General features: G+C 36.5%; 1 protein-coding gene across 4 annotated transcripts in view; it reads left to right on the top strand.

Moving 5' to 3' along the window:
- LOC150078095 (teneurin-m-like) overlaps nucleotides 1-27,707 on the top strand; it is a 287,032-nt gene that overhangs the window by 119,925 nt on the left and 139,400 nt on the right. For all 4 annotated transcript variants that reach the window (XM_090384887.1, XM_090384889.1, XM_090384888.1 and 1 more), the window contains exon 2: nucleotides 12,242-12,450. In XM_090384887.1, coding sequence (XP_090241013.1) covers nucleotides 12,249-12,450 — 202 coding nt within the window. In that variant the 5' untranslated portion in view covers nucleotides 12,242-12,248. The remainder of the gene's footprint in view (nucleotides 1-12,241; nucleotides 12,451-27,707) is intronic.

The following is a 27,707-nucleotide window of genomic DNA, read 5'->3' as shown; positions in this document are numbered from 1 at the left end:
TCTTATGAACCGCTTTCAGATCCTGTCATCAGGCCTTCAGGGGACTAAGGAACGAACGATCGCTGTAATTCCTCCAAAGACTAGAGGTAAAGCTCCTTGTCTTGTCATCACCTTCATACTTTTAAACAACCTAATTTCGATCTACTTGAACATTATTGGCTTCCAGTCTTGCTCGAAAGTCGCGATACGGCCTGACACTACGAACATGATAAAGCTTTTTCGCATAAAACAAGTGCTTAGTGTACTCCATTTTATTTAAAATTGCTTAGAGAATTTTCCGCTAGAGGTCAGATATAGGTTGCCATCCTAGTCCCATCTGATGATAGTCAGTTAAAATGCCAATAACCATTATTTGAGCAATGGGAATATTCCTGTTCCTTGGTATATCATTTAAAGTTTTAAACTGCGTTATACACATACTAGCCAAAAAAATACGAACCTTTATTCAGTATCGGATCGGGCGGCCTTTGTTTTGAATAACAACAAGTGTGCAGCGCGGCATGAATCATACAAGGTGTTTCAGTGCTATTTGGTCTAATTGTAACCATTCTTCCAGCAAAATATCGCTCAGCTGCTACAAAATTGAGGGAAGAGAACTTCGTTGCCGAATAATTCTCTCCAGCATATCCCACACATTCCCAAAATAACTGACATCAGATGTGGGCCAAGAAAGATGGTGGAAATGCATGTCATGTTTTTCGAACCACTCATGCACGATTCTGGCGCGGTACGCTGCTTTATTATCATCCATAAATTGGCCATTACCTTTGGGGTAAAAGTGCAACATTGCATGGTGCCAGTAGATCTGATACAAAATTCAGGTACTCCCTGGATGACATTCAACCTTCCACCGGAATCAACGGACCCAGTCCGTGCCTGGATCTTCATTGTTCAATCATGACTTTTTTTTTCTTTCTCTGAAACAAGTGGCTTCCTAATAGGCAGGCAACTTCCAATACAAAGTTTCTTCAATTCCCTGCGCATGGTACTGGTTGAAATAGGGCAGTTCTGGGCTTGATTGAATTCAGATATTATTTTCTGCACGCTGGATGTCCACATAGTCCTCCCTACAGTACCACAGCTTCGCTCTTGAAGTATTAGTTTTTTACTACATTTACCTTTGAAATGTGGAAGAACCGTTTGCTTTCCAATCATTAAAATCCTTTGAGATGGACACTTTTGAGAAACCAGTTTTGTCTTTCGTTTCTTGAGTCGTGGCTCCTGCTAAACGTGCATCCACGACAAGACCTTTTTTAAAGTCTGATAGATCACACGTTTTCCTCGTTTTGGCTTCAGATTGCTGCCAGTCCAACAGCCTGTAGTCTTTATACCCAGAAGCAACAGATCATCACTCCATGTCACAGTTTTCTTTGCATCTATTTCAATTTCTTTTGCCTGTGGCTGTCTTAATATAAAGATTCGTATTTTTTTGGCTAGTGTGCGTATATATGTGGTAAGAACGAACACAAATTTTACACAGCTCCTTTCTTGCTACAGTTAAAATATTTTATTATAATTTTCATTCTCACTTTTGTTGCTGAGAGAGAGAGAAATTTAAGCGTTTGCAATCCTACATTATAAATGCATATACATCGTTTCTGACTCTGTTATTAGCACAACTATTTCTATATCGATACATCAAAGTTTTAATAAAAGCTATTTTCTTATTTATTAAGGGAAGGCAGTCTAGCGATGTGACACTAATAAGGGTGTATCCACAGTGTCATCTTAAGAGTTTACTTTTGTTATGAAATGCTAAGACTAAAAGGTAGTTAATTCAATGGAAATATACTTGATTTGTTTCGTCCGCTGCAATACCAACATTCTTTTTTTGCATCAATAAAAAAGCCCACGGGGATAGCACATTGGGTATAATCACTGCCCTCTCCATAGCGGGTGAAAAAGACCCGAGTTCGGGTCCTGTCGATAATGTGAGGATTTTTGATGGGGCTTTTTTACAGCGTGGCCGAGTTATTCGGTCTCAGGTGGGAGTAGCATGGTTTTAAAATGATTAAAGCGAATTATTTCTAATGAAAGGAAAGTGGTCATCTTATATTGTAGACCTACGTCATATTAAATGAATAATTTTGCCAGAATTTTTAAGAAATTTCGTGTTTCGATGGGGAATTATAAACTTCCTTGTACACTTTCATACCTCGGAAGAAGCCAGTCTCTCTCCTCTGTGAATCTCAGCTATGTTAGCGATTTTAAGAATTTCACTACTGCTGTTGCTTCCTTACTGTGTCATATTGATCCATCAACACGGAAATATACTGCGTTCTGCATGTTCAATGACCTACAGCAGGGAAAGCTAAAAGACAAAAGCTAGAGACAAATTCCAGCTCATTGAAATTTCTAATTTCTCTTTTAGGTGGAAGTCCAAACAGCGTATGCAGTGATGTTCACAGACTTGTTTATATATTTTTTTTTTTTTTTTTTTTGAGTCAGAGCCCCAAAAGCCTCTTACAGCCCTTCTTCAAAAGGCAGATCATGAACCTAATCTCTCTTTATCCTGCAAGTAAGACTTCCTCAGCGACGGTTCTGAATAATCCCTTTAGGAGCATTTTTTTTGTATTATTTTGTATACACCAGTTGGTTTTGTTGCCAGATAAATAAATTAGACATTTTAATATAATTAACAATTATATCAATACATATAAATATCTAGAATGTTACATGTGGACGGACGGGAAATTTTGAAACTTGTAGGGGGTGAATCTGCAAACTGTGTGTGAAGAGAGAGATCTAAAAGGTGAATAAAACTGAACATACATAGAAACTATCAAAGGATAAATCATTTTCAAAAATGATTGACTGAGAGCCATATGATAAAAGGTGCGAAAGATGGTTAAAAAGACTTCCATTGACTGTACTCCTTCTGTTGGCGCTTACACCAGTCGTGTTCTCCAGCTAGAAAATACCTGTAAGATATTAACTTATTTTGTTTATACGAATATTATATTTATTTATGCGAATCCATATTTTGCATTAAGCGGATTTTTCCAGCGCAAACGAGATCCACCAGTTTAATAAACTCTCAAATGCGAACCAAACTGCACCTTAATGCTTTTATGTCCCCAACACTCGAGTTCTTACACCTGAGAATGCTTGCCTTAAAGGGGCAAAAACTAAGATGTTTCGGCGTGGGCTCTTTGCTAGCAAGTTGAAAGGAATGATTGCGTAGAATAGCATTAAATATTGCCAAGGATGATAGTTTTCGCTGTGTGTTTACTTATTCATTGTCACCATGGAAACAGTTCAGCAAAAGCCGGTCTCAAGACGACTTTACCTTCCCTCGCACAATTAATCCTCTCAGTATACCTGCGATAGTTTCTCGATTACTTATAAATGTTTTACGGTGATCTACAACCGAGATATGTTGCTCGGGGGATCCCGAGAAACGTTGAAAATTAGATTCTAATCAAGACAAAAAAGTTGGCTATCCGTATCGGCAGTTTTTCAACGGATTCTCACTTTGTCAGCTGGTTTGTTTATTTACTAAGGGAATACTACATTTCGTTTACATTTATTGATTTACAGCCTTTTTACACGTATCCGGTATTAGTGGAAAAATCCCAGAGGATGTCGCTGGGACTTTTCTGCATCGAGCCCATACAGAATATTTATGCACGATGGGAGACAAAATTAATGGTAGCGCGCGCTGTTTTTGGTCAGTATTTTTGTAACGGTAAATCATTAGATGAAAATGGACTGCCCTACCAAAAGTAATCGGACTCTCCTCCCAGTGTAGTGGACGGTGCGAGCAAGATGTACGCAAAACAGGAAGCAGCCAATAAGCCCCTTTCTACAGCTGAACTGGCGGTTGCAATGAAGGAGGAATGAACAGAAATTCCTGCTGCCCGCTACAAAGAAGTGCTCGACAGTGTTCCACGAAAGATCGATGTTGCCATCGGGGGATAGTGTGAGCTTACATCTTTTTAATTATTTATTAAAATTCGTGTTTTTCTTAAGGGTGTTTGTATCCGAATACTTTTGGTATGGTAATGTAGTTTGTGCGTGCAAATATTTAGTGTGTATTTTCACTTTTACCTTATTTCGAGTGAAGAAATGCGTTTATATTATTAGAAATGGCAATTGTAAATATAAATAAATTTTAAATATGCAGTGTTGTCAGAGAAATTGCTCCATCTACGGAGAATGAACGGATTTACCTGAAATGGACGTAAAGAATTAGTGTGTCAAGCTAATCGGCGCAGTAAAAAGTACAATAACATACCTGTTACCACCCTGATGCAGGAATCTTAAGATAGACAAACATTTGAATGCAAAAAAAAAACGGTGAACGAGTATCCTTGAGTCAGAGTGTGCAATGTCTTTCTCACGAATAAGGCGACTCTATGTACAGTTGATGGACTTTGAAAGGGATTGGATTGTCAGAAACTGGATAGTCAACACGAGAAATAGCATTTGTGTGCATTACCAATGCTCTGGTAACGTCTGAATAATAAGAAATCGAAGTTTGACACATCTGCTGAGTAGTGTCAGGAATTATGCCTCTCACCAGGTTTCCAACAGCATAACCTCATCCCTGTCTGAGACCATGTCTAGAAGCAAGTTTAGCACACAAATTTGGGAAGTGAGGCTGCATTCTCTCCATCCGTCTACCTCTGAGATCATTCGATCGTTGTCAGTAACTGTAGTGGTGCAGGGAGAGAGATATTTAGAGACAGGAATGGCATTGTGTTATCTTTGCTAACTAACCACGTTTCTATTTGAGAGCCAGTAACAGCTGTATGTGCGCCTGGAGGCACCACAAGGACAGAAGTAATCCAGTCCGCATCAGGAAGTATTACATATATAGTACTTTTCAAAAACGTATCCGGACACACACACACGTTGGTTTAACATTTACGTCAGTGCCACTCACTTCAATAGTGTTTCGATCCCCCTTTTACCTTTTGTGTATCTTATATACCGCTCTGAGTCATTTGTTTATCACGGAAAGTTCAATAGACTATGCAGACAGGATTGTCCAGAAACTTTTTGGATGTACTATACATTTCAATGAATAAATTTAATAATTAAAATCTATTTTCCTCTTTTATAATAAGTAAAAGAGGCTCCTGTGGCAAATGGACCAAGAAAGATACGCAAGACTCTCTCTTCGCATAAATGGAGACACGAGTCTCCAGGCAACAAACTCCATCTAGAAGAAAAAGTTAATTGTGTTGCTGAGGAAAATAAGTTGATAATATAGAAAAATGAATGATTCGCCCAACGAATTAGAGGATTAGTTGGTATGAGGTCTTCTTCTAAAGCTGGAAGAATGTCTGTTTAGTACTACGACAAAAAAAAAACGTATATTAGATTTTCGGATTCCCAAAGGAAATAACCTGTTTCATCACTTTAATACCCATAAATTCAATCAATTGTTACAGCCCTTGATTAAAACAAGCACTTCATCAGTAAGCTTAGGATAAATTAGAAAAAAAAATAAGAGCGAAAACAAAATTACAACAACAAGTATATGCAGTTGTTGTGAGATAAGATTACCAATAAAAGGCCTCAAAATTATTACAAAAAACACGCATATTCTCATCATTATTTATAATCTGTCAAGCGCATTTTATGGTGTTTTGTTTTCCTGGAAATAATTAAATTTCAAAATCCAATATAGTTTACAAACTTGTCCAATCTAAGACCCACACTGATCCAATCAAGCATCCAACTCCTAGATTGAACTATTTATGTTTTAATTATTTACGTGCATTATATTAATATTGTAAATAAATGGTTTAATATTTTATGGGCATTTAAGCACTGGTAAATTTTACAGAATTCTTTTCAAAGTTTTATTAGTTAGGGGCGCCAATTGAAGAATACTAGAGAGAGAGATGCTTTCAAAAGATGAAGGATAGTCAGACAAATGACAATCTTAATTTTCGAAGAATGCAAATTACTTCGCCACAGTATAATTCGAAATTAAAAAAAAAACACTGAATATAATGAGTTCTGACCATATTCAAAGAACGACTTGTGGCATCCTTGAAAACTCCAGTTCTAAATCTAAATCCAATGCTAATAACTTTAGATAATGCAAAATACACAATCATAAACATCGTACGTTATTCATTGAAATATGCTTTAATATTTTGGCGACTTCAGCTAAATGACTTCGAGCCTTTTCGTATGTAAATATATTTAGAAGAAGAAGAAGACTTCGCTAAAGAATTCGCATATTTGATCAGCCTTCAGATGAATAAAATATTTCATCTTTGAGAGAGGCTAAGATTCATTATAGTAACTTCCATTACCGGGCCATGAGAAAAGCTTAAGATTTATGGGAACATGGTGGTAATAACTTACGCTCCCTCCATGAGGCTTACCGTTAGCGCGTTGTCTGAATATAAAGAGGATTACATCAGGTAAGACACTAAACATAAAATGTATAGCGAGGTGTCCAGGATATCGCATTAATTCTTCTATTATATAATGAAAACTAAAATTATTCGCGCGCACACTTCTACAAACATAAGAACACATTTATCATTCTACATAAATCCATATTATTCTAAGTAATTTTGGGCCCCTGGGAGATGTTTATTTTAATACCTTTGCTTACTATTGTTTTGAGTTTGTAGCTGAATCTTAACACTGATGAAATGGGTAATAATTTATCCGATGTAAAACTTGCACACGGTTCAAATTAATGGCTTCCGGAACCAATGTCGGAACCGTTATTTTTAACTTCCGGAACTACAATCCGCACAGTTCCGGCCTAATTTCAGCGCTCATTAACTGCAGTTAATAATAATTTTAGCGTATTTATTTAACTCGAGTTAAATCATTAAAGTTAAAAAATAACTTAATTATAGGCGTTCAATTATCCGCCTGCAAATAGATTTTTTTTTTTTTTAAACGAATGATAAATCCAAAGAGGTAAAAATGATTTCGAAAATATTTCAAACCAGAAAGTTTTCGGTACAGAAAATTGCGTTGTCATCGGAAAATAATGGCAACCAGACTATAATACTACACATAGTAGCACATGCTATTTTATTATCCTACTAAAAGTGACAGACACCCATTTCAGAGTGAAGTGGCCACTAATTCTCGTATCATATATTCTCCCGAGAGATAGATGAGATAATTTAAAAGATACGTAGGGATTTATATGAATGTAGAGTACAGCTGTAGAGTTTTCAATTAGATTTATCACCTGTCGTGTACTGGATAGGATTAAGGGACCCATTATCCTTCGATATCATTATTCAGGGGAAGCTTTGTGAACCACCTATAAAAAATGAACGTGTTTGCATTAAAGAAGGGTTTTTATATGCCTTGCTTTCAAATCAAATAAACAGAACGAAACGCTTTATTTTACCCACTTGGAAGAAAGAGTCAGAACCTGGATTCTGCACATTTTATAAGAATTTAGGGAAAAATACGCACACTCTGCAAGAGCTGTTAAAAAGTAGCAACGTGCTCCTCCATTTGAACACTGTTTTATTTAAAATATGTAGCTGAATAAAATAATATACATAATATAACTGAATAAAGCTAATAAAAACATAGCTGAATAAAATATGTAGTGCAATACAGACGCAACTCGTGCTGGAGATCCTCGACAATATGAGATCGATGGACTTAGTAATAAAACCAGTCATCTGCCTGTAAAATTAAGTTCAAAAATTAAACTAGCTGATTGAATGAATTAGATGTGACGTCATAGGCTGCTTTAAGATTTTAAACAAATTTGAACCACGTCTCGAAAACTCTTTTTACACTTAACCGAAAGAAAGGGGGCGCCACTTGAATGTCGAATTACTTCGGCAAATAAACAAAATCGTGTTGGTATGGTAAAGGCTATCCACGGCCGTTCATTATCATGAGTGACAAGTAACAGTTTCCATAAGCTAAACAATACCACTTTGACTTGTTTTTACGGTACCATCAGGTGATCGATCTACACTAAAAGTTGTCCGCTCAGTAGAACACGGTAAACAAAGTACACTTGCATAATTTACCATTCTCAGCCAGTCTTCATATAATAAACAACTCCTGGGACGATGTTTCTCATAGATCAATTTACGCCACTTCCATTTCGAAATGCGAACCCGTTCTTGTTTTAATAATTCACGGTAGATTTCATGGGTCAGCTTCTCTAAGAAACTCGATGGTAAACCTACTTTAACACTTCCCGAGCACGCGGTTAAGACGATGTTCGATTTGCCTGTTGGTGGGATAATAAATCAAAGAATAAAGCTTCTTATAAAATTCCTGTAGCCTGCAATGGGTGTCGAACTCGAGACCTGACCTTTCCAAGCCATTGTCTCCGAGTCATATGCGCTCCCTCAGAATTTGGTTGGGCAAAATAACTTTATTTACTCTAACAACGAAACCTTTTTTCTCCATGCAATTTCCCGGATTAAGCTAAAGGTTTTATTATGTATTTACACAAGGTTGAATATTGACATACTACTTTTAGATAGAGTGGTGTATTATTAAGTGGGCAAATGACTTCTCCAATCGGGTGTGGTAGCCACACAGAAGTTGGTACATCCTCACTGAGAAATCTTGACACGAACTCATTGATAATAAAATGTTTGGTTTCGTGTCATGGTTGAAATAGAGCTGTTCAACTTAAAGCACGCTAAACACACAAGTCTTAGGTACCAACGTAATTTTGCAAACAAAGCATTCCAGTTTCCAAGGTGACACATGATGACTGTGTCATCACGCTCAATTTTCCCTATTGCTTTGTTGTAAGTAAACAGTTTATTTTAAAGTGGGTTTATTCAGTAATGTTTGTCTCAATACCTGAAAAACGTGAAAGAGATAATATGATACTGCCCTAAATAAAACTGAACACCACAACTTTAACCTTATAATTGTGCATGTCCTCTTTTCATTTTTTCAGCATTTCATTTTATTATTAAGATTACAATAGTTTTTCTGTTTGTTTACAGGTGTGGCTTTCGAGACAATTAATATAATTGCTCTGCAGGCCAATTTTTGTTAAATGGTCTTGAAAAATGTCATTAGCAGTGTGGTTCTTTATATATGTTTAAAAAATCTTTCGAATTAGCTGTATTTCTTTAATGATGTTAAAGGAACTCTAGAGCAGCTATTTTTAATTCAGCTTTTAAATTGTCTAATTAGTCACATATCTGATTATAAATTTCTCTAATAATTACTTTAATTAAGTCGTGTGTTTAACACTCTGGTATTTAAAATCTTGCTTACCGCAGTTTCGCCTAAGTTCTTTGTGAAAAGGAAGAGTTTTTAAATTGTAATCATTGGTCTAATTAAGAACTCCAACGAACAAATTCCCTTATAATTGTTAGTACTAACCAAAGTTACAAATATGTTGTTTTTATATAAACAGTCTTGTTTTCTTTGACCCAAGTACAGATATCGGCGTATTCCTTCACACTAAATAAAGTACTCTTCTGGTCCATCCTAAATAGGCGTAGTTTACAGGTTCAAAAGTAATCGAACACCTACCTATTTCGAATACCTTTCACTGATGCAATAATTTAATAACGTGTCGCTTGTGATAAGAAAAAGGCAGTACTTTAGTCTGTTCCTTATTCAACATATTTCTTTGAAATATCATGGTACATAGCCATGCTGAAACAGAAAAGGAACCTTCCCACACTACTACCATAGAGTAGGAAAAGTGAAATTATCCAGAACATCAGCTTATTGCATTCATTGTTCCAGGGATGACATCCAATGGTTCAAACCACAAGAAACAACCCCAGAAGGTGACAGCCCCTCAAAACTTCAGCTGGGACGACACACTCTTGTAATATTTTTCGAGCATGGCCAGACTCAAACATGGCTGTCAGATTGGAAAACCATGTACCGTGATTCGTCACCCCCATAACACACCTTTCCAATGTTCCAATTATAGTAGGCTGTGCACCAGAGAAGTAGACTCTGTACTGCAGACCATCTGTAAAATTCGATGATATGCAGCTCACTGCATATCGTCTTTGTACTAATATCAGTTCTGCAAGCTCCCTGAACTCCTGGTTGACAGTATATGATCAGGGATCCACTCCTTTGAGTGCCCTTCGGTCTCTTTCCGTCGATTTTTGCTGTCTATCCGAATATTTCTTGGTTGTACATGGCACGGCTGTATACAACCTGGCTGTATATGACATAATCACCTAATATGACATCCGATGACGAATTTCCTGTTTCTTTTATACCTATTTCTGGCACGTGGATGGCGCTGTAGTTCATTTTTACTGAGTCATAAGGATATCCGGATAAATTTGAAAATATGATATGCAGGGTGTCCCAAAAAGGGGTAAACAATTTTAAATGTTTGTAACAAATGTAATTTTAATGATAGAAACATAAAACCTGCTCTAAATGTGAGAAAAACAGTTGAAGTTTTTACTGACATTCAACATGTGCGCCACTTGTCACACGAACAACATCTAATCGATAATAAAGTTCATCCCATGTTTTTTCAAGGATGTCACGCAATCATGGTAATTGCATTTGTAATCCTGCGCTTTAAGTCTGCGATGTCTGCAACAGGGGTCTTGTAAACTGTGTCTTTGATGAATCCCCATAAGAAGAAATCACAAGAGGCTAAATCTGGTGAACGTGGTGGCCACGCAATGGGACTATCAAGCCCAATCCAACGGCCAGGAAACTTGTCATCAAGAGACCTCCTCACACTCAAAGCCCAATGTGGCGGCACTCCATCCTGTTGGAAAATAACCCCATTTGGCAGTTCATCCAATTGAGGATACACATAAAGCTCAAGCATGTCGTGGTAATTATATATATATATAAATACAAATATATATATATATATATATATATATTTTTTTTTTATTATTCTTTTGTATTATAATTCTTTTGTATTATCATTCTATTGTTTCTTAATCTGTTTTGTGGGAACTATTGTAAACGTATATATATATATATATATATATATATATATACTTTTTTTTTTTTTTTTTTTTAAGGTCCTAGCCACTGAAATCTCAGGAAATTAGGTGGCAGGACCTGCCAGAGTAAATCTTAGTCGACTGGTGTTTCCTGGTCTGCCTCCACGGGGCTAAAGTGGGGCAACGTTGGGCCTCAGTAGGGGTCCAGCGGCTAAATGACCAGATGAACAACGGTATACGACACTACACATGTACAATATCCATACACTTTTGAATCTCTGGCATTTCCAGTAAACTGGCACACCCATCACAATGCAAGCAATGCGGAGATGGGGGAAACCCCTGGTGCCGCTTGACACCAAACACACTTTATCCGCTCTCACAGTCGCTTCTTGAAAGAAAAAGGGTCCAATAATAATCACGATCAACCATGATGATGCCACACAACGCATTCACCTTTGAACTATCTCGCTGATACTCCTGCGCGCAGTGTGAGTTTTCAGTCCCCCAAATTCTGACATTTTACTTATTCACCTTTCCCGAAACATGAAATGTGCACTCGTCCGTGAAACAAATCCGTGTCATTACACGTTCATCTTGTTCCATTTTCTCCAACATGTCTTATGCGAATTGTTTACGTTTCACACGGTCATCCCGGGTTATGCGCTGGAGAATCTGCAGTTTATAAGGGTGCATTTTCAATTTCTTTGCAACACTCTTTCACTGAAGTCTTGGGGATGGCCAGTTGATGTGCTGCTGTTCTAAAGGATTTTCGAGGACTATGAACGAATGCATTTCTCACAACTTCCACTCTTTCCTGCATCAATGCTGGTCGACCAGGACTTTTCTTAGGATGGACGCTACCTGTTTCCTTAAATAGCTGATACCACTTTCTGATGCTGTTACGGGTTGGTGGCTTTATCCCGTATTTACTCCTGAAATTACGCTGAGCCTGCGTTTCAGACCGGGTTTCAATAAACCACCCCACTACCTGTGCTTTGGTCACGGGATCCATTTGTTACCTCTCTACTTAAACTTCAGGACAACCGTCACAATCTGCAAACGAAAAGAACAGATTATTAGAACGGATTATTGAAGTAAAAACTTCAACTGTTTTTCTCACATTTAGCGCAGGTTTTGTGTTTCTATCATTAAAATTACATTTGTTACAAACATTTTAAAATTGGTTACATCTTTTTGAGACACCCTGTATATTCTGAAGGCGCGGGATTTTAGAAGAAAAAAAAACAAACTAATCCGAATATATGGTAATATAATTATTAAATATTTTTTGTAATTATATTAATTTGAAAATTCAATCTATTTCGGGTTCTTGTTTTTTTTTTTTTTTTTCTTTTTTGTAGTGTCTGAATGGATCACATGAGTAAAGCTGGCCGCTTGACCCGCCAGGGATCACGGATGAGACGACAACGAAGTCATGAATGGCAGGATTATAGCTCTTCAGAAAATGATGACGAAATTAAGAAACAACATTACTGCTTCCAAGAAGATCATGCTGCTCATCAGTATGGCGATCAAAGGGTGGCACAGGATACAAGGAAACACGGCATTGGTATTTTTATTTAATTATAAATTAATTAATTTCCCTACGTTTCATTTCGTTCATTTTATATTTTTACTCATAGACAGTATTTATGCTATTTTATATTTATAACAGAAAGTTGTAGCATTCTATATTCTTTCTTCCTCTACACACCAATAAATTATATTTTATTTTGCAATATAAAATAATATTATTTTATATAATACAACTTCTTCGAAAAGCGTAATGAAATAAAAATATTAACAGGGTTTATTCAATATAGCTATCATACTTCTTTGCCGTTGGATAAATAAATCTAGTAAATAATAAAAAAACAAAAAGTTTGCGGATTCCCAGTCGTCTTCGTTTTTCGTTCGAAACTTCCAAACTTATTTTCCGAAGTGGTGGTATAGCGAAGAATTAATACAACCAGCCATAAGTCGAACCATGACACGCGAAACAAATTTTACGATCACAAGTTAATTAAATTCAAAGATGCCATGTATCTGGACAGCTGTCGAGTTTGTCACGTTCAAGCGTGACTATGCGACATTAAAGGGGATCCAAGCAAATATAAGGACACGAATCGAAGGAGATACTTCTAGAATTGGATTTTCTGCATAGACGAGAAACAAACTCGGTTTAAGATCAGATCGGTCATAGTGGCGAAGAACATCCAGGTGGCTTTATGACAGTTTCACTTTAGTGAGCAAGTTCTAATACTGAAGACTTATTCCCAAAATGTATTTGTAACCAATTTCCTAGAACTTCAACAAACTTAAAGTAGACCGTCAAAAATTTGTTTCCATCCAAACAGTAAAATATAAATATTTGTTTTTAAATATTTGATAAGACATTAATAACCTTTTAATCTCAATATTAAATTTATTTTTCATCGGATATAAACTTGTTTTTTTTTTTTTGGATTAAGTTAGTTTTCAAGAAAACCGCTAGAGTTTATAAATAGTCAATATTATTAAATAATACTGACTATTTATTAATATTTATTTACAAATCGAGAATGCTTGTGTGACCACTAGAGGGCGAACTATCGCGAAGCATAAGAATGTGTTTAAATAATAAAAACGCAATTATGAAAGAAGATATCAGGAGAATAACTGTCATTTTTAACATTTAATATTAAATTATTTTTTATCGGGCTGAGGTATCTTCTTTTTTTAAAAATACCTCAGCTTAATTTAATAAAGTTTAATAAATTAAACTTTATTAAATTAAAAGTTAAGCGCACGAAGTTTGTCTTAAAAACCACTGATAACTGTTTTTGTTCTCTACTGAATAGTGTAAGAATAAAGTTGTTTATTGTGCATACAGGACACACAATAGACCTTGTACAGGATACCAAGGTGACTACTAGAGGGCGGTATGAGCAGTGAAATCAGTCTGCAGTAAGAATGTATTATTTAAAAAAATAAATAACACGTTTAAAAGACCTTAATCGTTAGTATGCATTTAAGTTTTTCAGCGAATAAGAAGCACAAGAAATGTCTCTGCACAACCAGACATTTCCATTTTGGACAGGACATTGGAAAAAAATTAAATTTTTGGCTTATAGGGGTAACTGGGTAACTAAGCGACACGGAAGAACGCTATCAGCGTACGAATCAACGGAGAAAGCGTTGGGGTGTTAATGTCTTCGCCTTTCAAACGATTTGTTTTTTTCAGTTCAGTGCTCCGTAGGTCCCCACCTTCTCAACCGTGATCACGAACAAGTTGCCCCTCACGACAAAAGCTTCTCCTCCACCCATTAGCGTCCTCTTTTTTCTCTCCTTATTTTTCAACTCGCTCTCTTCAACGTCTTGCCCCACATCTTCATAGTCATTTGTCTACGGACATCACTCTGCTTCGCCTCCTCCTTCTTAATTTAACGGGTCATTTACGTAATATTTTCGGCCCTAGGATCTCTTGAAAGCCATGTGCCTCATGACGGAAAGAATCTCCGCACCTCATGTTATCCATGACCAGCGCGAGATTTCCTGCATTCCTTGCTGTAATGGTTTTCTCTAAGGAAAGCTACTCTTCTTCTTACACAGCGCCGGTATCGAAGACTCCTCTCTTTTTTTCTTTTCTTCCCTCTTTCTAAAATGTCTTGCGTCCACTCTACATGCAATTGAACTTCAGTTTCTACAGAAGTCCAAAAAAGTAATTCAGAATCCTTAAAGGAGAATAAATTGGTTTTCCAGGCTAGCCAGTCACCATTTAGATCGTCTTCTATCGGGTAAAGTTTTAATGCTTCCATTTAAAAAAAAAAAAAAAAGAGGAGAAGATATAAGATATTGTCCTCTTAAAGCATTGGGGGATGGAGAAAGAGGGGAGAAGGTAAAAAATAGTCTGTTGAAAACATCCCTATTCGTATGACTGCATTAAAGATCTTTCGGGTCTCTTAGAGCAGCAGCAGTCGGCCTCTAAAGTGAAGGAAAGCGAGATAAAAGGATCCATTTTAGGAAGCTCCAATTGTTATTGCATACACAGTTTTATGATACAACTCATTCGGTTATCGTAAAGCTCAGATAGGAGAGATATCTTTGCATTTATCCGTTTTCAATTTCAGGAATAAGAAAAATAAATACAGAGATAAAAGTTAGGAGAGTTAAATATTGGAAATGGTCGTTGAAATAGATAAAGAATCTCTTTTTTTTTCCCTGTCCATTGGATGGTTTTCTTTATGTTCGGTACATTTGAATAAATAACAAATTGCTTAGGATGTTTACACTCTCTCTCCTCCTCTTTGTATATACACTGGTGGACAAAATTAAGGTAACAAACAGTTTATCGTCAATATTTTAATTATGGTCATAAAATAAAATGAAAATATGTTATCAGAAGTAGATTTCAATGCAGATTCCGAATAAGTAACCGAAATTGAAATTAATACAATTAAATATGAAATTTATTACTACCCAATGTCATTTGAAGGGCATCATCACTTGGCGGACCGCCAGGGGATAACACAGTCCATAAATCACTTCAAATCAGGGATTTTGGGATGGCCACTCAGCTATCACCTATCTATAAGGCACTAACCAAAAGTTTATGGACTTATTTTTTTTTTTTTTTTTGTTGTGGCAACTCGGTTGATGATATGGTGTTCTGTGGCTAGGTGGTGATAATGTGCATATAACTTTGGAGTCAACTTCGCTCGTATAGCTTGCTTCAGGATTTTATTGTACGGGTCTTTGAGTAAGATTGTGTTGAGTACCCATTATGAATTCTAGTTTTGTTAGGATTACGGATTTGAAAGAAATGTTCTAATCAAGTTTCTGTTAAAAACAACTCTGAAATATAAGAAATACTTAAGACTGCAGCTCTAAATGGGCTGAGCTCTATTAAAGATTAACGTTCAGGGTGTTCATCCATGGTCAGCTCAGATGAAAACTCTACAAATTTTAGCGAGCTTCTTAAAACTGGAGACTCTCCTATGGAAGAGTTCTCACTCGGAACCCTTCTATCAAACTTAGCAACATTTTTTACAGAAAAATCTGAACATGTAGCGGATAGCGCTGAAATCTGTTGTGTGTCATGTCAAGTTAATGCGTATGTCACTGTCTTCAAGAACCTCATGAAGATGACCTTACCTTCGTTTCAATTACGAGAGGAAAAGTGGGAGGAGAATTATATCTCCGGCCCCTACGATAGTTTAATATATGAGAGTTGCCTCCACCTTTAGACCTCAGAACAACTTCCATTCGTTAGGGAATAGAGTACAAGATGTGCTATAAGCGTTCCACAGGGAATTTAGCTCGTGTAGACTACCTCATCTTGAAGATGATCCTTGCGGGACACAGACCATCCCCCCTCATCCCAAAAATACTCAATCGGGTTGACATCCAATGACTCAATAGGCCAGTGTTGGGTAAAATCATAATGCTGAATTCGATATGAGGCACAAAAAACACAACAGCTTTAAGACAACTGCGTGCGAATGACTTATGATACGCAAATGACCTTGTTGGTCAGCTACTAAGGCGCATTGTAATGTAAATATTTGATGGTCAGTGGGATCGGTAAATTTAAAAGCCCATGGGAAGAAGCAGTTAGGTTTTTAAAAAGAGAAAGAAAAGAAAAGTTTATATTATGTTTCTTACGAACTACCAGGTCACATTCTTCGTTTTGTAAAAAATAAAATATTTTCTACTGTAACTTAAGCTTCCTATTTGATGAAATCATTATTTTGTACTTTAAATATCTTTCGAATATGCAGAGAAAATAAAGCATAAAATAATGAGTTGTAGCATTTGATTGCTACAAAGCAGGCTCAGCCTTACTTTAATATTTTCTCGGAAAACAAAATCCGTGGAAAGTGAATTCTTTAGTTCAAATTGCTGTAGTGTTATTGAGTAAACATTCGGGAAACAGAGAAGTAAATAAAGGAGACGCATTCTTAGGCGGAACGAAGAGCTGGGAGGTTTGTTTCCGAATTTAGTAAAAAGAGACGAGATCCATATGTTGTTTGAAATATCAAATTTCAAGCAGTGAATAACTTTTCTTGTTTCCTGCATGAAGGCATTGCTAAAATGTATGAAGCGCAAAAAATGTTTTTCTTCTTAATGATGCCTTGAACGTCTCGGACTGCAGTATGTTATTAAGTTTAATATGAAGCCAAGAACGTGGAAGAAACAGGAACGAGCAAAGGAAAACAAATGCGTGCAAAATTGTACACCAAACACACAATACCTTAAGGAATACAATTGAAAGAAATGATCCTAACGTTCAGATTTAGTGCTTCGCCAAAATTAAAGTAAACGTTAACAAATTTTAAAATGGGTTTTAAATTGGTATATTTCAAAATTTAATACGGAATTACTTCTTTGGAATTATCCTCAAATACATTGGTCAATGGTGTATATGATGTTTTTGGATATGGAATGATATTCTTAGATAGGTGGCAGAAGGTAGTTTCATTGTGACAGCAATGCTCTTTGAGGGATAGTGCAGTGCGTAACGTGGTTATTTTTCTTCGAGAAGAACGTCTGTTTAATTAGGAATATTATTTTTCATTTAAATCAATTTTACAATGAGACAGATTGATTTTTTTTTATCACACTGACTTGGAGGAATCCCAACTGGATTACACCAAATGAAACCTTCTTCAAAGAGTCGAAGGAGGACTTTTCCAGCACTTTCTCTAAGTTTTAATTAACTTCTCTGTTCGCTACTAATAAAATATTGTCTCATTTTGATTGGATAACCTTTGTTTGGATTAGCTTTGTTAAAATTCTTATTTTCAGTTTGTGGTACTCTGAGTATTTGTTAGTTCCCTGAGATTTGGGATTCATGAATGGTCTAATGATGTCCAGGACTGTATAGGCGTTTTTTAAATCATCCCTATATGAGAGCTGAGGTTCAGAGTTTATACGAGACTAATGCAGATACTCTGTAACATTTCTATTTCTGCCTAGGAATGCGGGGACACTGAGAAGAACTGGAACTCATTTTCCTGCTTCCACCTGATCGTTACTTTTGTCTTGTTCAAAGTTATTACAAGGGGGCAGTTAATAAGTATTTACTCTCACCTATAAATATTTGAATTAGGGATTTGAAACTTGGTTAACAATTTCATTCTTCTCTGTGTAAGCTACCTTCTAGAGCTACACATTTCCCCATCTCTGAATAAGATCTTTCAGGACTCGTGAATAGAGCTCCGAACAGAAAACCCAGACTTCCATTTCAATAATTATCTCTTTATCAGTCATCCGAAATCTATGATCATATAATAATAGTTAATTTTAAGGAATAAGAAGACGGCAGAATGTTTTCAAAGCCGCATTTGATTTCAATTTCCCTGTGAAAGCAGCCTTGTAAGCAAGAGCATCGTTGATTAGAAGGTGGATACCTTTTGGATAGCTTTCCGAGTCTCTTAACTTTCCTAGACGGTTTCTGTAGAACTTCCCATGATGCTGTTGCCTTTTGGGAGGTAATCTGTAAGGATAATACCTCTACAGACTCAGAAGACTGAGAACTTGAGCTTGGCATTTTTGGAAATTGCTGAAAGAGCTGGCTTCCGCTAATATTGTCTTTACAAAGATCCAACAATCTTGAGGGAACGCTCTTTCCTGTGGAGATTTTGAAGAGGTGTCAACAAAAACTGTCCATTGATGAAAGCTAGCTCATTTCAGCCATACACTAAGTAGCCACTAGATAATACCATTACTTCTCAGTCTTCGTGTTTAAAGGTTGACTGGAACTGTACATGCTTCGGCGCTGTTCCTGTTTCTGTCCAGACCGAACTGTTGGAAACACAAATCCTCAATGAAAATTAGAGAATACCAAAAATCAGAGTATACCAAAACGCTATTTTTCTCTTATTCTGAGAGAACGGTTGATGATGGCAAGGTTTTAGGTAAGAGTATGTTTATGATTTCATATTGATGTAGGCTACTTTGGACGTGATTTTGCAATATTAAACCCTGGCGTTTTAAATGTTTTAATTTTACTGCGATTCATGACACTCAACCTGACTGAAGATTCATCGTTTTTAATTGGATACATTTGTTTGTTACAAAAACTGAGAACATATTAAATGCAGGGATTAGTAAACCTCCTTTCCAATATAAGCACGTGTGTGTCCCCGTCTGGTATGCTTTCTCTCTCACTCAAGTTAACCCAGTCATTCTACGATAAAGTCTGGAGACATCCATCTTAATATTCATTACAAGAAAAGGACGTTTATTGTACACCCCGTTGTGCAAACGAATGCGGTAAGAACTCCCCCCTCCCCCCAGGAAATGTCCTATTAAGGTCTCGACCAGTAGTGAAATAGATTCAGGAGTAGTTGACAAAATGACTCTCAATCTGGGGCGATTAGGTCAAGGAGAGTCTTAACAAAGAGAGCAGTTGGGTGCAGAGACTGAAAACCATTAGAATACAATGACGGATTACGTTACAAGTGACGTCACCATATATGATATTTGAATGGATAAAGCTGAGAAGTGGTAATGGCAGAGGAATACGGACAGAAGACCTTCATAACAAAATTTTTAATCTGAGAGAGAGATTATCCTTCTTGCAACATATAAAGAACCACGATACGCACAGATTGCACGTTACAATAGCTCATCATGGAACTTTAGTCGGGGATTAACAATAAAATATGGGAATGTTCTTTAACTAAAACAGATGTCAAGGAAACTGAATAAATTAAACTTCAATAAAAATAATGTATGGAAAGGTAAGGTAGCGGTTACAATTCAACTGTCAAAGCTGACAAGTCCAGATATTTTATTATTATTATTATTAATATCAATTTATTTCCGAAGAACTGTCCTTTTACAGCTATGCAGCTAGAGGACATGAGTTATATACAGAGAAAAAAAAACATAAAATACAGACATATGCATTGCATACAGAGCCAGATACAATATACGGCCTTAAACAGCCACTGGTGAAGATACAAAAACATAAAGTTATAAGAAATACAAAAACATAAAGTTACAACAAGTACAAAAACATAAAGTTACAACAAATAAAAGTGCATCCGGATACATCGAAGAATGGATATTGCGGTATCACAGAGAGTCCACCTAGAGCTTGACTAAGGCATACATGTCTGCAAGAATGGAAGATCTGTAGGTTCTGTCCTTGCAAAGTTTCTCAGCGTCTATGGCTAATCTGTTAAATATTTGGAAGGAGTTGTGTGGAAACATGTTGTCCAAGGAGGACATGCTACGCAGCTTCGACCTGTGTGGGGAGGTGTTGGACTGGCATCTTCTACTGTCGGACGGTCTGGCGATGATATCCCAAATATCGGGTGACCTCAGTTTTCCGGATAGAAGCTGAGAGAGGGTAAGAAGGTTCCTAGAGATGATGTGATACCTCCAAGGAAGCGTATTAAGATTGGTGACCAGAACAGATTTTGAGATTGTAGGTGTTAGCCCAGCAACCCTATTTAGCCATTTCAAGATCCAGAATTCCAGGGAGAGGAACCTGGCTTGGTATGATGAGGGTGCTGAGGACCATATAGTCGAGGCATATAATGGAATTGGGAAAATACAACGAAGAATGTATTTGATGATAAGGTCCGGGTTATGGAAGTTGGAGATCTCTTGTTTTACTGCCCATAAAGCCGAATATGTTTTCGTTCGAGTGGCATTAAAGTGAGGCAAGAAGGTGAGGTCTTTGTCCCAGATGATACCCAAATCTTTATGTTGGGTGACTTTTTTAACTGGAGAATTCGCAATAATGATGTCCACCTCGTTGGTATTTTTCTTCTTAGTGATAGAGAGTTGTGCAGTTTTCTCTTTATTAATGGAGAGCCCAATCGCATGAAGGTAGTTTTCCAGTTCATGTAGCTGTCGGTTGGAGCTCACAGTAATAGACTGGAGAGACTGGGGGCATTTTGTGATGACGAAGAACTTAATATCATCTGCGTAGGTGGTAAAATTAGTACGGTTTGATAGGAAGGGTTCTAAAGATGCGGCGAAGAGGGCGGCAGAGAGAACGCCCCCTTGGGGGAGCCCTCTGGAGCAGAGAATGTGGTGATTATGGTTTTGATTTCTGATCCATAGGATCCTGGACTGAAGGAGTTTCCTAAGGAGAACTAAGATGTTGCCAGAGATTTTGAAATAGTTGCACAGTATGGTACATAATGCATGGGTGGACAGATTGTCAAAGGCCGCCTTAATGTCGAGAAACACAATATCCAGTTGCTCTTTGTTGCTTAAGGTACTTTCAATTCTGAACAGTGTGTCCAAGAGGTTGGTGATCGTGGAACGTCCAGGTAGTACACTATGGAGGTATGGAGGTTTGTGGCCGAACATGTGATGGATGAGAGCAGGAAGTATGGCTCTTTCCAAGATTTTGAGAAAAGTGCATCCTACAGAAATTGGTCTGTAGTCATTAGACAATTTTGGGTTAGACTTTTTTGGAACTGGAGAAACATAATATGTGTTCCAGATAGCAGGGTAAACTCCTGTTACGAGGACGGAATTGAATGCATCAAGCAAGAGATCAATGATATATACACTGCACAGTTTAACCATGAAAATAGGGAATCCATCCGGGCCAGTGGTAGACTTGTTGGGAAGACTGTTGATGACCTCAGTAAGGCGTTCCTTTGTGATGGCTATTTTATCCAGTGATGTCTGGTTAGCTGGTGGATTAACCCGAATTTACAGGAGATATTCACTGAATTAAAGGTGTTTGAATTTGTTGGGTTTAGAGAAAGTGTCCAGTCAAGTTAACCAATCTTAGGCTAAGGGATTAGGGTTTTCCTCTTAAGTTAATCCGTATTTTGAACCAAACGTGACCCCAAGATTGTCTTGGTTTTGAACAAGTAGGATGGAAGCTCCTTCCAGAATAGGCTGGATGATTGTTAGGTGCTTCTTTTATGAGAAGATCACAGTTTCAGTTCTATGATGCCTAAATGAAAGTAGCATGAGATATATATAAAAGGAGAGAAAATATATGATTGGTAAAAATTTGTTTTGATGGAAATTTCATTTTGAAATAAGGTGCAAAAATTTAACATTACCTATAGGACTATCTGATATACAGTTAATCTAACAGTTAAATAAGAAAATTTCAAGAAATGACTATGTTATTCTTCGATATTTCGTTGAACCAAATTCAGTTCAGCAGGTTATTGCAAAACAACTGAACAAAAACAGAAGGTCTTCTAAATTTTACGCTTTGTTCCTTTGAACACCTTGTATCGACTTTAATATTGCCCTTCGTTGGTTTAAGCGTCTCTTCCCCCATCTCAGTGCTCTGAGTTCACCGATTCATGTCATACTCGAAGCACAGCAGCTAATTTACACCCACCCGTCAGAAAAGAAAAAAATCCACTGATGGTGTAGATGATAGACGAACTAAGACGAGCAACAGACCATCTGCACAATGCATTTATCACGTGATATACAGGCCTCAGTGAAGCGTGAAAATTCGACAGCACAGGAGAAACACTAAAACAATATGGCCACTATGGTTTTTATCGATGCTGTAATGGCTAAAACATCGACTAGGTTAAAGTAGAAGACGTACGATAAAAATCACAAACGTCACACTTTTTCTCAAAAGATAAGATTACTCCAAAAATAACCACAGAAACTTTCAAAGAACGTAAAGAAACCAAAGAAGCAATCAACAGCTCGTAAGGCTATGCACATTTTGTTAGATGTTAGTATTATATGATGAAAATATGCATTCTAGCTTTCATCTAAATATATGATGTCCAAAATAATTTTTACGTCATGTACTTGGGTTTCAGTAAAGCTTTTGACACTGTACACAAGACAGTTTTAGAAATCAGAGCAGTGCCTTTTTGTACAGCTGACCTATTCAAAAAGGGGCAAGTTATTGCTAGGAACTCTTGAGTGGGAGAAGACAGAGTGGTTATAATTTGGCACTGCTTTTCTTGGACTATAGTTATCAGCGGAATCCCACAGGATTCAGTGCTGTACCCATTGTTTTTCCAATATTTATTGATAATATTGATGAAAGCTTAATGTCTATTGTGGGGGGGGTTAGAATATTTTAATTATTTTTATTTGTATATGTAATTATTTACACACAATATATATTTTCATATCCCTCCTCGGAACCTTCATTAGGCCGATGCTTAAGAAATTTATTTGATTTTCTTTTCTTGAAGCAAGGGGGGTCCTCAATTTCCTTCCAAGGCCCACATGCTACCTGCTGCATAATATATATTATCCATTAATTTTATCAGAAGATCCAAGTTCTAAGGACTTTATTTTATTATTTTTCTCTTTACTCTAGCTTCCCAGTTTGGATAGTTCGTACCACTAATTGTTAATAGTTGGTGTCAATATCACACATAAGCTCAAGATAAAACAACAAACTAGATTTATTTTATACAAGATATTTACACACACTTTATAATTCATAATATCGAAATTTTACAACAATAAACTATTACTATACATGTTATGATGTCTACACTCATCTTTGTTCTTCTAACCATAATTGTAACTTCCTCATCTGCTATACAGAATGCTAATAACTAACCAATACAATCATTTGAGGTTAACACAATCATTTGAGCCTTTTCAGGCTTAATAACTTTCCTTGTTTCTCAGATACTTCTAATCACAGATGAGTAACACACACACTTTCTTTCTCTCTTTCTCCCAAGTTATTGACTCTACTTCCTATCTCTTACAATATATTCTGTTCCCCTGGTCTCAGTTCTTTACAAAAATGTCCTGTCCATTACCTTTTTCTTTCGTTTATTTATTTCTAACACCGTTTCCGTTAATAATTATTCTACATAAACTTACTTGCTTTCCTTTTCTACCACCTGGATGAGTTTTCCTGCTTTGCTTCAGCTATTTCCTCGCTGGACTTGGCCACCGCAAACTCGCTAGATGTGCTTCCGGCTCGACTTCAGACGTTCCAACCGCGTACAGAATCTTTTTCCAGGACTATTGTGTTTAGCCCTCCAAGGGTAACTCGGACGACCTTCCTTACTCAGATCATTCCGCCTTTGCTATTATCTGCACCCACTAAACTATCATGATCTAACTTTCCATACGCGTTTCCCCGCACTCCAAAAAAATATCTTTCTGCCACTCTTTCGCACCTCCGGGATTCTCCTCCGGATCTTTCCCTTCCAGGCTTCGGGACTCTGACTCTCCGGCTCTCTTCCATCCGCGTTTTTTGTTTCCAACTCTCCCTTATTTTCCATCCAATCATTTTTTCCTCTCTCTCTTCATCTTGAATTTCATTCGCTTATTTTTCTTTTCTCCTCGCCTGGACCCGCGTCTCATAGGTACAGCTGCTTTCTTTGTATTCACAACATCCGGGCTCTAACCAATCTCAAGAACTATCTTTGGGATGCCCGCTACCACTTGCTTCTTCCGTCACACTTTCTTCCAAGACACCGCCTGTGAAATCATCGAGAGTACCTCCCGTGTTGGCCTGTTTGTACTTTGTTTACAGCTCGAACACGGAGAACTCTCTGATCTGGGCCTTCCCTTTGGATGGGTTACCGAAACCACTTTAGGGGTGTGGGCGTTCTTTTGTCTCCCGCTACCGTCAGTAGCCACAGCCCTATTTTTTCTGTAGGCACCAACTGCGTCAAACTGGCCTACCCTTTGTATCATAGTCTGGTCAGCGTCCTTCCTGCTGCTACGCTAATCTCTCACTTTCGAAGTGTAAACAGACCAGAAATTCTACTGAGTGCTTCACTGTTTTTAACTTAGTTATTTATTAAAATTTGATAATCTATAAATTCTAAAAATAAGTGTAAGAATAGTTCTTACACTATGTTTGCAGATGATACAAAGGTTGGCAGGGTGATTACATTACTGATATGAATCAGGACGTGCTGCTGCAAAGAGACCTAAGGATAAATTGTATTCGACATGAAGTTCTCTGAGCAGTATAGGCAGTTAGAGTTCATGGCATTTTGTTAATGATGTACAGGAAATTTGCTACCACGGACAAGGAGGTAGGTATTCCATTATATGAAGCAATGTTAAGGCCACACCTTGAGTATTGCATAGGTTTGGAATCCTCATTTTAAGAAGGCGTGGATCTTTCTTGGAACAGATGCAGAGAAGAGCAATGAAATTAGTCAAAGATACAGAAGAATAGTCTTGCCAAGAAAGAATTCAGCAAATTGTACCGCTTGGAAACTAAGCACTTCTGAAGAAAGTTGATTTAAATGTTTAAGGCTTTAATGGATTGAGTAAACTGAATGATGATGATATTCTTTCTCGGATAAAACACAACTTTAAATTGGAAAAGGATGCCGGCAGGATAGATGTGCTTTCATCCAGAGGGTGATTGATTGTTGGAACAAACTTCCATCAGGTATTGTGGAAGTTGGTCGTTTGAATAAAGTTAAGTCGAATTATTAGAGGGATGGTCAGATGCTGTAGGTGTTTTTTTTTTTTTTTTTTTTTTTTTGACTGATGCTGTGTAAGCTTGCATCTTTGCATAATTTGCTGCTACTAATATTAATAATCGAGTTACTGTTTATCGAATTCGCATATATCCGGGACTTACTCTATGTTTTAATAAGCTGAGCAAATCGAACAAGACGCCTGGTGGATGAGCCGCTGGATATAAAAATCGGTAACCTAAAAGTGCAGCGATGCCTAACAACACAAAATTAAAATCAGCAAGCAGAAGACTTCAATCAAGAAGGTTATTGATCAGTTCATAAATAAATAAATAACCGTAATACGTCCGGCGTATGTAAAGCAGAATAAACACAAACCTTCTACAGTACATCGAATCGCATAACTCATCCATGGCGAACGGTGCAATTAAAAAATGAGATAGATTTTTTTAATATTTGGATTTCTTTTTTTTTTTGTTAAACACTCTGACCACACTAAAAGTGGACAAAAATCGTATCTTGTTTTCAGAAATGGAAAGTGGGCTTATGGAATCACTGCTTGTATATGTGTCCTTGATAAATTTTGGTTTCAACCCGATCCAAATTAGATTTATATTATACGAAAGGATGGGCACGATCAATTTAGAAATTTTCGTTCTATAAAGAACGAAATCTTTTAAGATAACTAATTGGACAAGGGTCGATCAATGAATAACCTATATTTAATACTTGGCTTGGAAAAGCATCATTATGTTAGATGTTTCCATTATTTTGTCCACCCACTGTATTTTTACACTAATTATCATCGCTCATCTTCAGTTATGTCATTAAAGGGTTGCCAGGTGTAGTCACTGGAAGAACATCGCTGCCTCTTACCGATGGGATAGCAATAACCATCAAAATGGCCGCATAGTAATAGCAAAGTATTAAAAATAAATGGCATAATTTTTTTTCCTTATGTTGTTTGCTTATATTTCAGCACTGAGACAACTCTTAAAGACAATTTAGAATTAGACAGAATTAGAAATTAATATCAGTGTGAAATTTTATTACATTCTCTAAAGATTAATTGATCAATAAGGTTGAATAAAAATATAAATACTGTTATTACTTACATATCCAGGATCACTGTTATAAAACGCGAATACTTTTAATTGTATTTTAATTCATTCTATGTATTCATTGTACATACACGCAGAACATTGTCAGAGTGAAGTGGATGACTTTGCTTACGCTCAGTTGATAATATTTATAGAAATTCTTTCGATTTTCTCTGTTGCTGTTTATTTAAATGATTTATTTAAGAGGCCTAAAACATGCTCTCTTGCGAATAGATCGTACGATAAATCAATTTAATGCATCAATAATAAATCAACGTCAAATTTCTCTGTAAGCTAAAAAATCTCCTTTGACAAACAATCAGGGATACTATCGGTTACAAAAAAATACTGCATGAGCGATTGGTAGGGTATAGTACTTAAAAAAAAACTTTCTAAAGTTTATTTAAAATTTAGATACATCAAATCGACAAAGTTCGGCCAGTTTTTCTTTCAAATATTGTTATTTGTTTGTAGCTATATTTTTCCTGTTTTCAACGAAAGGATAAAGATTTTTTTTTGTATGATCTTGCCATATGTCTGTTATTTCATTCGTTTCAAAAACAAACATAGTGAGTAGATAACTTTGCTGGATTGAAAATCGAGTAGCATTTATCTTGAATTTTATCCTGGTGACTATAATCAGTAAGTGAGATCGAGTCAGTTGCAAAATGGGTTAATTGTATCTTGTATATTAATTTTTACAGCAGTTTATAATTGGTCCTTTGCGGGTGTTACAATGGACCCTTGAGGGTGTTATATTTGGTGTTGCAATGGATCCTTGCGGGCGTTACAGTTGGCGTTATAATTGCCTCACACGTAGGAACAAAAGCCACAAATGCATTTTTTCTGAAAATATTTATAAATTGAAAAAACTAGTTACATTTCTTTTAAAGGTATATCTACAACCACAAAATAACACCCTTTCTTGTACGCAAATTTCATAACTTCGTTAAAAATAGCTTCGTTATAAAAGAAAATGCAAAAAATGTTACCACTGATCCCTCGGGCTTATTGAGTATACGCAAAGATTAATTGGAATAATTGCAAACTGAACAAAATCTTAAATTGATTTTTAATGAAAAAAATAAACGTTTATATAATGCAAAATAAATAAAATAGTTAATTCTATTATGGTTAAAGATTGAATTATTATACGATCTTTATTAATTAATAAAATATTTATTATCAATAGAAATACATTTACAATTAAAGTGTGACCTGTTTAGGCAAGGCGAATGCATATAAACGTCCCCACAAAAAAGGATCATGGAATTTTCCATATTCTAAAGGGTAGAGCAATTGAGGAGATTTCAAGGACATGTCTTGACGTTTCTTAACGATTTAAAGGAATAATGCAGTCCAGA

The sequence above is a fragment of the Mastigoproctus giganteus genome, chromosome 11 (genome assembly GCF_048544385.1).
Source record: "Mastigoproctus giganteus isolate SK-2022 chromosome 11, ASM4854438v1, whole genome shotgun sequence".
Classification (NCBI taxonomy): Eukaryota; Metazoa; Arthropoda; class Arachnida; order Uropygi; family Thelyphonidae; genus Mastigoproctus; species Mastigoproctus giganteus.
The sequence above is the reverse complement of the archived record's forward strand: the minus strand, read 5'-3'. Positions and strand labels throughout refer to the sequence as shown.